Source organism: Barbus barbus, assembly GCF_936440315.1.
Source record: "Barbus barbus genome assembly, chromosome: 16".
In the NCBI taxonomy this organism is placed as follows: domain Eukaryota; kingdom Metazoa; phylum Chordata; class Actinopteri; order Cypriniformes; family Cyprinidae; genus Barbus; species Barbus barbus.
The window spans coordinates 28,011,623-28,025,823 of record NC_136744.1 but is presented as its reverse complement, the minus strand read 5'-3'; the positions used below and the strand labels follow the sequence as shown (position 1 = coordinate 28,025,823).

The following is a 14,201-nucleotide window of genomic DNA, read 5'->3' as shown; positions in this document are numbered from 1 at the left end:
AAGGGCTGAAAAAAAAACAAGAAATTTTGAAAAGATTCAGCTGGGAGAACATCTAGCAACTAATCAAGTTAATTGACATCAGGTCTGTAACATGATTAGCTATAAAAGGGATCTCTTACAGAGGCAGAGTCTCTCAGAAGTAGAGATGGGCAGAGGCTCTCCAATCTGTGAAAGAATGCGCAAAAAGATTGTGAAATACTTTAAAAACAACATTCCTCAACCTTTGTTGGATGCCCGTGGTCTTCAGGCCCTCAGACAACACAGCATCACTCATCGGCATGATTCTGCCATTGACATTACTAAATGGGCCCAGGAATACTTCCAGAAACCACTGTCGGTAAACACAATCTGCTGTGCCATCTACAGATGCCAGCTAAAGCTCTATCATGCAAAAAGGAAGCCATATGTGAACATGGTCCAGAAGCGCTGTCGTGTCCTGTGGGCCAAGGCTCATTTAAAATGGACTGTTTCAAAGAGGAAAAATGTTCTATGGTCAGACGAGTCCAAATTTGACATTCTTGTTGGAAATCATGGACACCGTGTCCTCCGGGCTAAAGAGGAGGGAGACCTTTCAGCATGTTATCGGCGTTCAGTTCAAAAGCCAGCATCTCTGATGGTATGGGGGTGCATAAGTGCATACGGTATGGGCAGCTTGCATGTTTTGGAAGGCACTATGAATGCTGAAAGGTATATAAAGGTTTTAGAGCAACATATGCTCCCCTCCAAACGACGTCTATTTCAGCAGGACAATGCAGAACCACATACTGCAGCTATTACAACAGCATGGCTTCGTAGTAGAAGAGTCCGGGTGCTGAATTGGCCTGCCTGCAGTCCAGATCTTTCACCTATGGTGAGCATCATTAAATGAAAAAATGACCACAAACTCTTCAGCAGCTGGAAACATATATCAAGCAAGAATGGGACCAAATTCCAACACCAAAACTCCAGCAACGTATAACCTCGATGCCCAGACGTCTTCAAACTGTTTTGAAAAGAAGAGGAGATGCTACACCGTGGTAAACATGCCCCCGTCCCAACTATTTTGAGACCTGTAGCAGGCATCGAATTTGAAATTTGTGCATAAAATTTTAAAATTTCTCAGTTTAAACATTTGTTATCTATGTTCTATAGTGAATAAAACATTGGCTCATGTGATTTGAAATTCTTTTATTTTTCATTTTATTCAAATTTAAAAAAGTCCCAACATTTCCGGAGTTCGGGTTGTGCAACTGTTTCCATTTGCAGAATTTATTACAGGTTAAATAAATTAATAATTACGTAATCTGAATTCATCATATTTTAGATTTAGAACAGTTCACCAGCAATGACCAATAGCTCTATAACCAACGACTGTTTTACTATTAACAATAATAATTTTAGCAGTTATAAAATCTGCAATAAAGTCTATGGAGCTTTTAATTGAATTTTATTTTATCCTGCAATCTGGTTTATTAATAAATAAATGTTTTATTGTTTTATTCTTTTTTATTTTCTATTTATTTTATTTTTGCTTTTTTCATTTAATTTAATTGGCTGATGATCAAGAAAAACATGTTATCCTGCAGTTTAGTTGATTAATAAGATTAATACTTTTTTTCTGTTTATTTCGTTTTTATTTATTTTGTTTCATTTTATTTATTTATTTTTAAAAAGAGAGAACTTTCTTTCTTTGATGCTTTTATTTAATTGGCTAAAGATCAAGAACAAAATATCAACACTTTTTGGACTGTTTCTCTTGTTTTTAGTTTGGCTTGTTGAATGTATCATCTGTTTGCTCTGGTTACTTCCTGGTTTCCCCAAGAATGGAAGTTGCATCTTTGCAAAATCTCTTTACAGGCTCTTGCATTTACCAGCAGCCAAGATTCCTTTCTAGAGCATGATCGCAAGCTGCACATTTAAGGGCTGTGGAGTGTGACGTTTAACTTGAGCATATCCGAATATCTGTAGCACATCCTTCACTTTAAAGGGGTCATATTTTGCACTTTTGTAGCATTTTATTCCTTTCCCCTGAAGTCCATTGTAACGTTAGTCAAGGTTTCTCGCACCAGAACAGTTATGATTTAGCATTGCATGACCATTATCCATCCTCTCTTTGACCCTTACAGCACTTAAACTCTTTTTGCTACTGTACCTTTAAGAATTTTCTATAAAAGAGCTTTACGATTGACTAACCTCCACATAACTGCATAGCTCTCTCCTTTATTTAAAACAGAAAAAAAAATTTTTTTTTTTGTACTCATGTTGAATTTTTTTTTTGTGTGTGTGTTAAAATCCCATGCCCTTTTGCAGTATTTATGTTTGTATTGTGCATTATTGGAGCTTGCTTTATTCTCTTTTCTTTAATTTTGTACACATGTGCATACGTCGGTCTGCAGACACTAAAACTCAAACAAATTCTCTTGCTTCAAATCCAGTGACCCTCGCTTGCTTGTCATCAGCCCGCTCTGAATAAGTCACCTCACTCTCTAGGGCTCTCCGCTGATGACAGAGTGATGAACACGGGTGTGAAAACCTTTCCCTCATTGCTCACCCAACATATTGCCGCCCCACAAAATGCCTTTTATTTACACATTCCACAGGGTCCCTCGTTCCCATGTTGTCCATCTTGTAAAAACAGGACACATAGTTTCCACTGCAGAATAATGACAGACGGATCCTGCCAGTAATGGTGGGACTTTAACAAGGCTGCTTCTCGTTGAACTAAACCCACATAATCTGTGCGGGCTTTAGCATGTGGGTGCGTGTCCGTACGTGCAGCGTGACACTGAACTTTTGCCTTGGCCAGAAACAGCTCAGCCGCGTTTGAAGCGATGCAGAGATCTACACTGAGGCGTTTGCTTGTTTACACTGCAGTCATGTATTCGGTGTGTATTTGTTTGGCTCTGTATGACTATCAGCAGCCCCAACTCAAGGCCCAGGAGGCCATCTGCTTATCCCCTCATTTTTTTCTCCTGGTTTTGCAGAAAATCTACAGAATTTGACATATCAATACACTAACCAAATATTACTACTTCTTGTTTTTGCATTCGTAGGGACAGTACCAGCCTTCAGACCTCCTGTGCCCTGAAACGTACACTTGGGTGCCCATCGAGAGATGCATTCCCCGCCTTGATATCTCTGCTTACTCTCGTCTCAATGAGAACGCCCAAGCAGGTGAGCCTTCAATGGGATTGTAAACCCAGAACAAAGCAAATCCACTATTATGGTGCATCTCACAAAAAAATGTCTAGGTCACTTTTCGCACCCTCAAATAACTTGCATAAATTACAATGTTTAAAAAATATATATTTTTGTAATTATATTTTTTTTTTATTATTGTTATTTAATGCTGTTTTTGCCTTTTTAATGACAGTTAAGCACATTTTCTCAGCTAATTGTAATTACTGTGACTCATCTGTTGTTTTCTCTTTATTTAACATAATTGATTTAGATTGAAATTTTACCCTGATAATTTTTTTTAAACATTGTGAGATTCATCCACTACGTCACCTTTTCTATTGCACATGTTCAAAAAGATCCTGTAGTTGAACTTGTAAATACTCAAACACATTGGCAGCTCTTCCCTTTTCCAGAGCCAATCTGACAGGACCTCCCGACAAAGTTGTAGGTTCAGCCAACCTTCCCCTAACACAGCTGACTGGGCTTATCAAATGCAGTCTGTTTAGTGTCAAAATTGCAGCGGGTTATTGTACTCCGGGTCAGAACGAGTGAAATCCGATGGAGATCCATCATCGCTAGTGGATTTCGGGAACCACTCCATTTGACCACGTCTTGGACTTACTAATCAGTTTGACACTTCGGTGGAGTCGGTAGGGGCCAACTGTAAAATCAATATGTAACAGCATTTCCCATGACGCTAATTACGCAATATACGTCATTTGTGTCAACTTAATAACGGTAGCCATTTGGCAAACTTGCTCCTCGGATGCCATTTCGTTGGAGCTCAATTTGCAAACCGTCAACTGTGTTTATAGATCTCAGTTCTGTGAACGAAAGGAGGGGTGCATTGGTCCTGCAGAACGTGTGTTGAAATAACAGGACTGGATCCAGGCATGGAGAGCGTCCAGGATTCTGCAGCGGCAGTCAAGCGGGGTCAGTGCTGTGGTCACGGCCCAGAACTGTGGGCTTGATGACGATAATAATAATAATAATGGTAGTAATAATATCAGGACCGACAAGCAGACGCCATGCCTGGACCAAAGAGGGAGGGAGAGGCGCTGATGAATAAAAGAGCTCCTCTTCTTTTTCTCTGATTTTTCATTTTTGTACACTACAGCAGTCAAATGTTTGGACACGCCTTTACTATTGCTGTTTTTCACATTTTAGAATAATAGTAAAGTCATGGAAACTATGAAATGACACAAAAGAAAGTATGAGATTATGTAGAGACCTAACTTTATATTTGAACTACACATAGGGATTTTTATCAGCCAGCTTCATGAAAATACATCCATGTATGCTGGACATTTGTTAATGGTGTTTCTTTCATTATCTATATGAAAAACGAATTGTGCTTAATTTTTAAAAATGTATTATTATTATTAATGTTCTATTTTAAAACTAGAATAAGCATTATTGTTGTTCTTTGAATTTTTTTTAGATAATTTCATCTTGACAATTTGTAATAATAGAAATAACAATAAATTAAAGTATTTTATTAATTTTATATATAATTTATATAATTGTTATATCTTCTCTAAGCCTAAAATAGGATTTATTTTCTATAAGCAAAATATAATTCCTTTTTTTTTTTTTTTCACACTGTAAACACTCCATCCATTTGAAATCTGATCTAAAAGAAGCAAATTCAGTTAAGTGTCTCCAAAATTTTGATTGGTAGTATGTCTAGGTATCTGTGTAGTTTTGACTGTTTACAGTGTTTAATCAATATGTTTTGATGGTGAAAAGAGGGCGTTACATACCAGAATGTCAGAGAGATTGAAAAGTATGAGGGAAAAGCAAAGCCAGTGCAGAGGCAGAGCATCTTAAAACATTTTCACGAAAGATTATAAAGGTATTTTTTACTTGAATAGTACATGTAATAACTGATGTATATAGTGTGTTTAGTGCCTCATGATCAAGCCTATAAAAAGGTTTTCTCAGAAACGGCCATCATTCACAAAGCTCTACACATTCCCCACCTGTGTTCACAGAAGAGGTTTGTTTGTGAAATATTGATTATTCAGATTATTTATATCTTGCAGCACAACTCATTTTAATACATTTAAATCAGTTACACAAAATATTTCAGAACAATCTGTCATTATTTACTCATCATGTTGCTTTTTTACATATACACTGCCATTCAAAGGTTTGTGGTAAATGTTTTTGAAATACATATCTTATGCTCACCAAGGCTGCATTTATTTGATCAAAAATACAGTAAAAACTTTAAAATATTGTGAGGTATTACAATTTTAAATAACTGGTCTCAACTTGAATTTATGTTAAAATGTAATTTATTCCTGTGATGCAATGCTAAATTTTCAGCATCATTAGTCCAATCTTCAGTACCACATGATCAGTCATCTTATAGCTTTGTGCAAATAAACTGATTTTTCCCCTTTTTGATTGATTTTATACCCAATTTTTCAGTGATTTTATTTTTCACATTTTACATTTTGGTGCCCTGCAACCCCTGGCCACTATGAACTGTATGTAAAATGTGTGTTTTCTTTTTATTTGACCCTTTGAGCCCTGTAAACATACTGGGGCAAGCGTACGTGTGCCTGTACTTTTCTTGTGTGTAAATATTTAAGTTCTAGCTGAGCGTTTGGATGTTAAATGGAGCGCTCGGGGAGCAGGGTTGAGGTAAGGGTCAAGGAGAGATTACGCTCACGGTCAGCCATTTGAACTAGTCTCTGAAGCCATTGATGAAGAGCGTGTCAAATCTCTATGATCCTCATGGAAGTGTTGTATAAGTGACTAATACTGTTTCTATTTGAAGTAACGTGTCAGCTGAATATGGCATTACACAGTTTCCTAACAAGACACGATGCAACAAGTGTCCAAAATCAAGTAATATGTTCTTATTGAAAATTAAATGTTTTGTGAAGCATTCAAATTGCAGCCAATCAGGTGTTAAAAGGAGCAGACACCATATTTTATTTCAATCAAGCCTGTGTGTTGTATTGTAATCAGGGCCTAAGTACAATCTGATTTTATGGCGTATAACATGACTTAAGTTACATGAAGCAGTGTTTTGGACCAATCAGATTCACTGGGTGGGGCTCCAGAATCGAGCAACCAATAAAATATTGTGTTGCTTGTTGTAGTGTAGCTGGTTAGGACAAAACGAAGATTAACATAGACGAGAGAGAATTAATCACATCGTGCCTGGTTCAAAGTCAAAACTGCAAAGGGTACGGATAGGAAATATTCTCAAGTCAATAATTGATCTTTTTAATTTTTTTGAGAATGATGGCAATGAGAATGACCTCATCGTAATCCTCATGGCTTCTCACACATTTCGGACTGGTTTAGATTGCAGATCTTGGGAGGCCCTTGGTCTTGTTTGATCTAGCTCTGCGCTGACTGGCAACCAGACGCGGGCCTTCGTTTCCCCGTGTTTTTAAATCGTTCTTGTGGTGCCGCCAGTCCTACATGACCTGTTGTTCTTGGCCAGACAGACCAACTATTTCAGGCCTGTTTCTCAGCAGAGCTCAAGGCCAGCGGTCTGACTGTTGGTTACAAGGTCGATGTTTGGATTCTGTGGAAGCCACATCGGAGCCGCATCAGGAACCGACTGTAGAAATGGCTTTTATAAACTCTGTGCCCTCCATCAAAAACTGTGAAGTACATGATACTTTTTTAATGTCTTTCCAAATGTGTCACTTAATTTCTTCAGTTGAACATAAAAGGGATACATTTTAAGAAATGTTTCAGTGTTTTTGTCTGTACAGTGGAAGTCATTGGGCTCCAAAGTTTGGTTTCCAGGGTTTTTCAAAATAAATGTGTATGTTTCCGCAAAGAAAGTCATACAGTCAAGTCATATTTACTTTCCCTTCTGGAAAATTTTTTTGGAATGACATAATAGTAATTAAATGATGACACAATTTAATTTTTTGAGTGGAGTATCCCTTTAAAGGAACACTTTTTTTGGAAATAGGCTCATTTTCCAACTCCCCAAGAATTAAACCGTTGAGTTTTACTGTTTCCGAATCTCCGGGTCTGGCGGTAGCACTTTTAGCTTAGCTTAGCATAGATCATTGAATCGGATTAGACCGTTAGCATCTCGCTCAAAAATGACCAAAGAGTTTAGATATTTTTCTTATTTAAAACTTGACTCTTATGTAGTTACATCGTGTACTACGACTGACGGAAAATGAAAAGTAGTCCCCAGCTAGGTAACTAGTAATGATATAGCTGGGGACTACTTTCAGACACTGCGTAATATCATTGCGCCTGCTGCACCCGTGGTATGGCAGCAAAGTTCCTTGATTATTACGCCGGAATGAGAGTATAGTTCCTAGCCATAGAGGCCTAGAAAATCGCAACTTTTCATTTTCCGCCAGGCGCTGCGTAATATCAAAAGTGGAGTGTTCCTTTAAATCTCATTTCTGCATTTGCATTGTGACACGCCAGGTTTGATGTCATTGGCGCACCACACATGAGTTCTAATATGTATCATAACACTTGAAATGATTTTAAACAACTTTTTAATTTTAAAAGTCTTGTTTAATGATTTTAATGAATTTGCATTTCCATCAACTGTTAATTTATTTTTTCATTATCATCTATGCAAAGCAGTGTAAATATAACCCAAAAACACACAGTTTGTTAGCGGTTCAGACTAGCTCTTGTTCTAGCTGTGATATGTGGTATAGTACTGCTGGTCTATCTGACATAAGGTATTTGTCCTGATCTAACAAATCTTTCATCCTCTGCGGTCTTCAACCAACATTGAACAATGATTGATTGAATTTTGTGTGAGTTCAGAGTTGAAACAAAAACATTCTGTCAGGGGCCTCTGTGATTGGAGAAAACCGTACAGAGTCAGGGCAGCGAATGATCCATGCAGAGGGTGAAGCTCACTTTATTGAAGTGTCTGTGGAGTATGTTTACTCCCATACTGCTTGAACTCTACAATCATGGGGTTACCTCCTGATAAGGTAAATCTGGCTGTGAGTCTGTATTGTGTTTGTCTGGATCTGTTTATCAAGAGCTTATGTGGAGTGGACCAGGCCAGTGACAGAGTATCATACTGACCTTGTGAGCTTCTGACCGACAGGATTCAGGTCAGAATAATTGTGTTTATGTGATGAGTGTACATGAACTCCACAAAATTGTTGTGAAACTCTTGATTTTATTTGGCTTTGTTTACCCTGCTCTGATTTGTTTTTCATATTTAATCTTTAGGACTGACGGTCTGGGCTGAATTTACAGCGCCATGGCAAAATAAACTATAATTCATCTGATTTGTGAGTTTGGAGTTTGAATTAAATGTGATGAGAAAAATAAACACAATTTTATTGTGTTGTATTTGCTGCCAACACACAAAGTTATCAGTTTGAATCAGTCTAACAAATGACTTGCTGAATCTGTCAGAGCGGTTGCTGGATGAATGGATATTTATATCATAATGTGTAGTTAGAGTTACATTACTGGCCAAAAGTTTTGAATAAATTAGATTTTTGAAAGAATTTCATGGCTGCATTTATTTGATCACGACTAATTGTTATCAACACTGACAATAAAAATGTTTCTTAAGCAGCAAATCAGTATATTAGGATGATTTCTGAAGGATCATGTGACACTGAAGACTGGAGAAATTATGCTGAAAATTCAGCTTTGATCACAGAAATAAATTGCATTTTAAAATACATTCAAATAGAAAACACTTATTTTAAATTGCAAAACATTTCTCAATAATATATTTTTATTATTATTTAAAAAATTTACACTTAATCTTAATTATTCCAAACTTTTGACCATTGGTGAACACATGCACAGAAAAGTTCTAATAAATAATTTTAGTATGTCGCAAACATGTGTTTCTGTAGGAAGCTTCTGTAGTTGCTCCAGACCTCCTCCTCCTCTTCGAGGAGCGTGCCGGGGTGTCCGAAACCTCTTTGGTCAGCCATCGCTCTCATTCCAGAGAAAGTTCGATCGATCACCTTTGACCCCAGGACAGATCTGGCCCTGAAACAGCGTGTCAGTAAACCTCCGGCGCGACTGATTGAGAGAGCTTGATGCCACTTGACGGGAGTGTTAATCAAGTTAGAGGATGGATGAATGGGTCGGGGGAAGGAGTGTGTTTATATACAGAGCGGATGTTTGGATTGTCTGAATGAAAAGAGCCCAACTGTCATGACGGCTCTGTACAGTGTTATTGTCATGCTTAATTGAGCAGCTAAAAGCTTTTATTCTGAATTGTATATTGCTGTTTGATATCTCAACACCGTTTTCTTTTACTCTCTCCTTAAATGAGTCAAGGTCTTTTTTATTTGCTGAATATGATGTATAATGTACATAATGTCATGACATCAAAATTTGAATCTGTTGGTTATATAATATATTCATTAGACTGTTTTAGATTTGTGATTCATTAAAAGAATCACTCATAAGAGTCATTCATTCACAAATCAGACTACTCGTATCGTGCTGTTTATTTTTGCATGCAGCTTGTGAAGAAAACAATAAGAATTTGCTGTTTATTGTCTCTGTTTTGCAATACCTGATATTTAATTCATAATGTGAGTAAAATACAGTTTCTTTTGCTATAGTCTCATTTAAGGGTAAATGATCCCCTAATAAAATATGCCCACTTGAGTTGCATAATACCATGCTGAGCACATGTTCTCTTGCATTTTAGATGCATTCACTTGGGTTGTCTCTTTAAAGTGCTAATGTATGACGCAACATGTTTATCCCAGAGGACCATGGTCCTCAGTTCTGTATTCAAGGTGTCAGATTTGTGCTGATTTAGAATTTTGGATTGACTTGAATTTTAAGCTCAAAGCTTATTTAATTCCAGGAACTACTGTTTTCAAGCAAAAAAAAGTGTCAGTGGATGAATAAATGAAGATGTGTTGTATAAAAGTATAAAGTAAGCTTTCGTTTTCCTCTAACAGGGTAAGTGCGGTAACTTACTGGGACAGAAGCTGAGCATTGAGCGCCTAAAGGGGTTTTCCAGGGAATGTTTTTTCTTCTTTTTGAGTGGAAATAATAAAGCTCTCAGTGTTTGGTTTGGGGGGTGTAGGCAGGGGCTTCATACGGTTATGAGAGAACGTCCAGGACTTGCTGTTTACGGGTCTCGTCTGTTCTTCATTTATCAGAATTTATTGAATGTAGTGTGATGGACTGCCAGCTACCTCTCTTTTATTTAATTTTTTTCTCTCTCGCTCACTCTTTTGCTGTCTGTCTTCCTCACACTCTATTTATCCTGCTTTATCTGTCTGCATGCTGCTATCATATTCCAGTCTGGAGAGGCCATTACAGACCAGGATCAGGTCAAATCAGATGCAGAACATACAGATTTGTACCTTTTATAAGGCCTCTTCAGCATCAGATAACAAAATCCACTTTTCAATACAAATGTTTCACAGATTGTAAATTTTGAAATCAAACAATAGATGTACTGTTGAAAATGAAGACAAAATATTGTGACTTATTGTGGTTGTTGTCTTGTTTGCAGGTGTCATTTGATTTTATATATTGCATATGTAATGAAATTCAGACACTTTTTAGCATTGAATAAGTGTTCAAATACTTTCTGTGACCACAGTGTGCCAAAAGTACAGAGTGCATCTAATACATCTTGTTTCCTTTTTTATTTTATTTTTTTCCCCCAACTTCTCCTTAAAAGATCAGGGTGGCTTTCCCTACTAGTTCAAGCTGGTTTATGCTGGTTAAATACTGTGGTTCTGGTCAAATGGTGTGATCTGGAAGAACTGTAAAAACACAAAATATGCTGGTCAGTGTTTGCTCTTTTATTTTTGTATTAAAATGAGAGAACATTGTGGTTACTGTAGTTTTATATTTCATTTCTCTTTTCCACCCCCCAGTCTCCACTTTTTTAATTCCCTCAATCTCCCACAAAACCCGAAGCCAAGTTTGACCAGTGTCTGTGTGGCGGATGAGTTTTACTGGTTATATTACAGGGAAACAGTGAAAATTAAATCATACCCCCTGTGTGTGAGAAATGATGAGGGCTAATTTACATTACCCAGCATCCACATGAAATCTCTGTCAGCTGGCTTCCAGATGAGGCACTTCACAGAGTCCGAGTGTCAGATCTGTTAATAACAATCATAACTTTCAGTAAAAAAAAAAAAAAAAATTTCCCTAGCAATATATTGTTTCTCATCTGTCACTCTTGGCCTGGAGTTTTGCATATCCCAGTGTTTATTTTCCCGCATGTTCCTCCAGCTCTATTTAAGGCTTGTGGCCTATAGTTTGTGTATTTCTGTCAGTTTGTGCAATGTTACAGCATTTTCCCAGTACTTTATGCCAAAATTTGATTTAGCGCCACTTGTGTTCTACTCTGTTTTTAGTATTTGCGTATGTTGTATTGCAAAGTATTTTAGTATGTTCTTTAGCTTTAGTAACCGTGTTTCCTGCACAGGTGATTGTGTGCCATTCAAGACCGAATTTGTAATGCCTTTTAAATTCCAAATCAAGTTTCTGAATTTTAATTGAGGTGGCAAAAAAGGTGCAGAATTGCAATTTGAATGTAAGGAAACAGAATTCCAATTAATTACAACATTCTAAATGCACAAGCTTTATGATTTGAGCTTGAACTGAAAAAGCTAAATTTTGATATTGTCAAAATTCTGAATTTATTTAAATGTCAAAAACATTCCAAATTTTGAATAGTAACTTGACAAAGCCTTGTTTCATAGTGCCGTTGCTCAGTGCTACTATGTGAGTTTATTTGAGTTGACGTTGTAATTCTTCTTTTAGTTTAGTCAGCCAGGCTTAGTGGGGTTTTTTTCACCTTTATTTCAACCTCCTGCTGTCTTGGAGGGCCATTTTCAGGCTTCCACAAATGACTGCTGCTTTTTTTCTTCTTCTTCTTCTTCAGCAATTCCTGTTTTTACAGCTCATGGGGGAAGGTGTTGGCTTCTTGACTGAATACGCAATGTGTGTCTGAATTTTGGCTTGCTGGAGTGAAGTCCTATAAACAAATGGGAGCCAACCAAGCTGTTCCTTCACTGAAGGAGTCATTGTTACACGTCTCTGGCTGTTCCGCTCTGAGATGCTGGTTTTGGAACGGTTCTGCTTCTATGTTTGTGACGATTGAGGTCAAGCTGTAGTAACCCTGACTGACCTGGTGTCTTTGCCTAAGGGCGGAGAGATCCTTTTTCATCATCGTACCTGGCTAATTGTGAGTTAGAATCTGCACCTGACCCTCATTTGAACCTTTGAGTTCAGACCACGTGCATTGATGTTTATCCCTCCACCCAGTGACTTCATGTTGTGTCAGTGAAGGATGTAAAATTAAGGTAGTTTTGTTAGTTGGATGGCTGCCTTCCTTGGCTTTATTTTTAGGCAAAAGTGAAAATGTGCTTTGTGCTTCCCTGTGCAAATGTCAAAGCACAGTTTTAGTTACTTACCTGGAAGTTTATTCTGACCTTGTAAGGTTTTTGTTTGGCTAGACTCTAAAGTGCATTTCCTGTACACAACAGTTCAACAGCTTTTTTGTTTGCTTTGTTGAATTATTATTATTTGTTTTGCAAGTATGTATAAAATTCAAAGACATTTAGAATGCTACGAAAGATTTCTATTTCAAATAAATGCCGCCATCTAAACAATAGGTCATCTACCTGTACATATCTATGGTTGTACCATCATGAATGGTAATGTGACATGCTTTTTCGGTTGTGTAGTGTAGACGAGGATCGTTTTCATTCTAAAACGTCATTTTAAAATGAAAACGCACTAGTGTAAACGGGGCCTTACAATTTGAATTTGATTCTAAGAAAGTAGAATTCTAATATTTGCAACATCTCTGTTATTGCTATTAGTTTCTCAGTTTGTCTAACTTTTCTTTTCTCTGTGTCTTTCTGTAGGGGATGCTCGCGCGCTGAAGGAACTGGGCAGGTTGTTAGTGCTCCACAGGAGGACAGTGATGCCCTATGCGGCCTACGCTCGTAAGCGGAAGGGTTTGAGCGACGAGAAGGAAGTGGAGCAGTTTGCTAGTCTGGTGGGCCAGATGTGTGCAGAGAGAATCCTGCTCTACCGAGCCTAGAGCCCCTTCATACCTTACAACCATCTGTCTCTCTTTCTCTCTCTGTCTTTCAAAACATGTAAGAGTTTGTCCTCTTGTACACTTGTCTGTTTATTGTCTTCCTGATTGTTTATTTGTCTGCTTTTCATCTTTTTTCGTCTTCCAGAATTCTATTCCTCATCTGTGTGTACAGTTTTGTTCTTTTTTTGTACTGCTGTGGATTGCTTCACTCACCCAGTCTTTAGTAATCTCTTTGAACTCTACTTTTATATTTTCTGGCCAGCAGCGCTTTGCAATAATAATCACACTCGCACACATGCAACACGCAGCCACGCATGTGTTATCTCATAGTGTCTCCCAAAATATTACCCATTTATAACTCACCAATCACATCTTAACTAGCCGTATAAGAAGAAATGGTGTGCGATAGGGCAACCCCCCCCCAATCTGAATCCGTTTGGCTGGGTATTTCTAGACCGTCGTGACCCTGAACCCTTTGGCCTTTGGTGACATAGATCACTGCTTTCCCAAAGTCCTGATATTTCTGTTCTTCTAAAGTGACTAATACTATCCAAAGCAGGTGCTATGACACATTGTACATCATGCGATGAAAGATGAGTTACTGGCTTTGCTGGAGGGTTGAATCGATCCATTTTCCTGTGGAACAGATTTTTATTTTCTCGCGTTGTCTTTCGTTGAAGTAATAGCTCAAGTGCTTTTATTTTAATATTATTGTATTGTTTCAAACTAAATAAAAAAAAAGAGACAATCTGCTGGTGTGGTCTGAATTTGTTGCGGTTTGTGGGATTTGAAGCATCAGGGTTTTTTTGTGTTTGAGCACTAAAGCATCTCCTCTTGTCCAGCTGAAGGTGACATTCTCTGGGCCGAACTCCAGTCCTCGTTCCTGCGCTTCGGTCAGATCTACAGAGTAACGTGTGAATGCTGATTCAGACAGCTGACTCACTCACGTCTGGCCGGGGACGGTGTGTTTTGTCGGCTGAACTGGCTCTGGGGTGGCCTTGGTGTTGAA

The 14,201-nt window shown here is 37.9% G+C and overlaps 1 protein-coding gene across 8 annotated transcripts in view; it reads left to right on the top strand.

Moving 5' to 3' along the window:
- Positions 1 to 13,920, top strand: part of LOC306882365 (arginyl-tRNA--protein transferase 1-like) — a 77,846-nt gene extending 63,926 nt beyond the window's left edge. For all 8 annotated transcript variants that reach the window (XM_079436919.1, XM_079436920.1, XM_079436921.1 and 5 more), the window contains 2 exons: positions 3,033 to 3,153; positions 13,014 to 13,920. In XM_079436919.1, the coding sequence (XP_079293045.1) occupies positions 3,033 to 3,153; positions 13,014 to 13,192 (300 nt within the window). In that variant the 3' untranslated portion in view covers positions 13,193 to 13,920. The remainder of the gene's footprint in view (positions 1 to 3,032; positions 3,154 to 13,013) is intronic.
- The last annotated feature ends 281 nt before the right edge of the window (positions 13,921 to 14,201 follow it).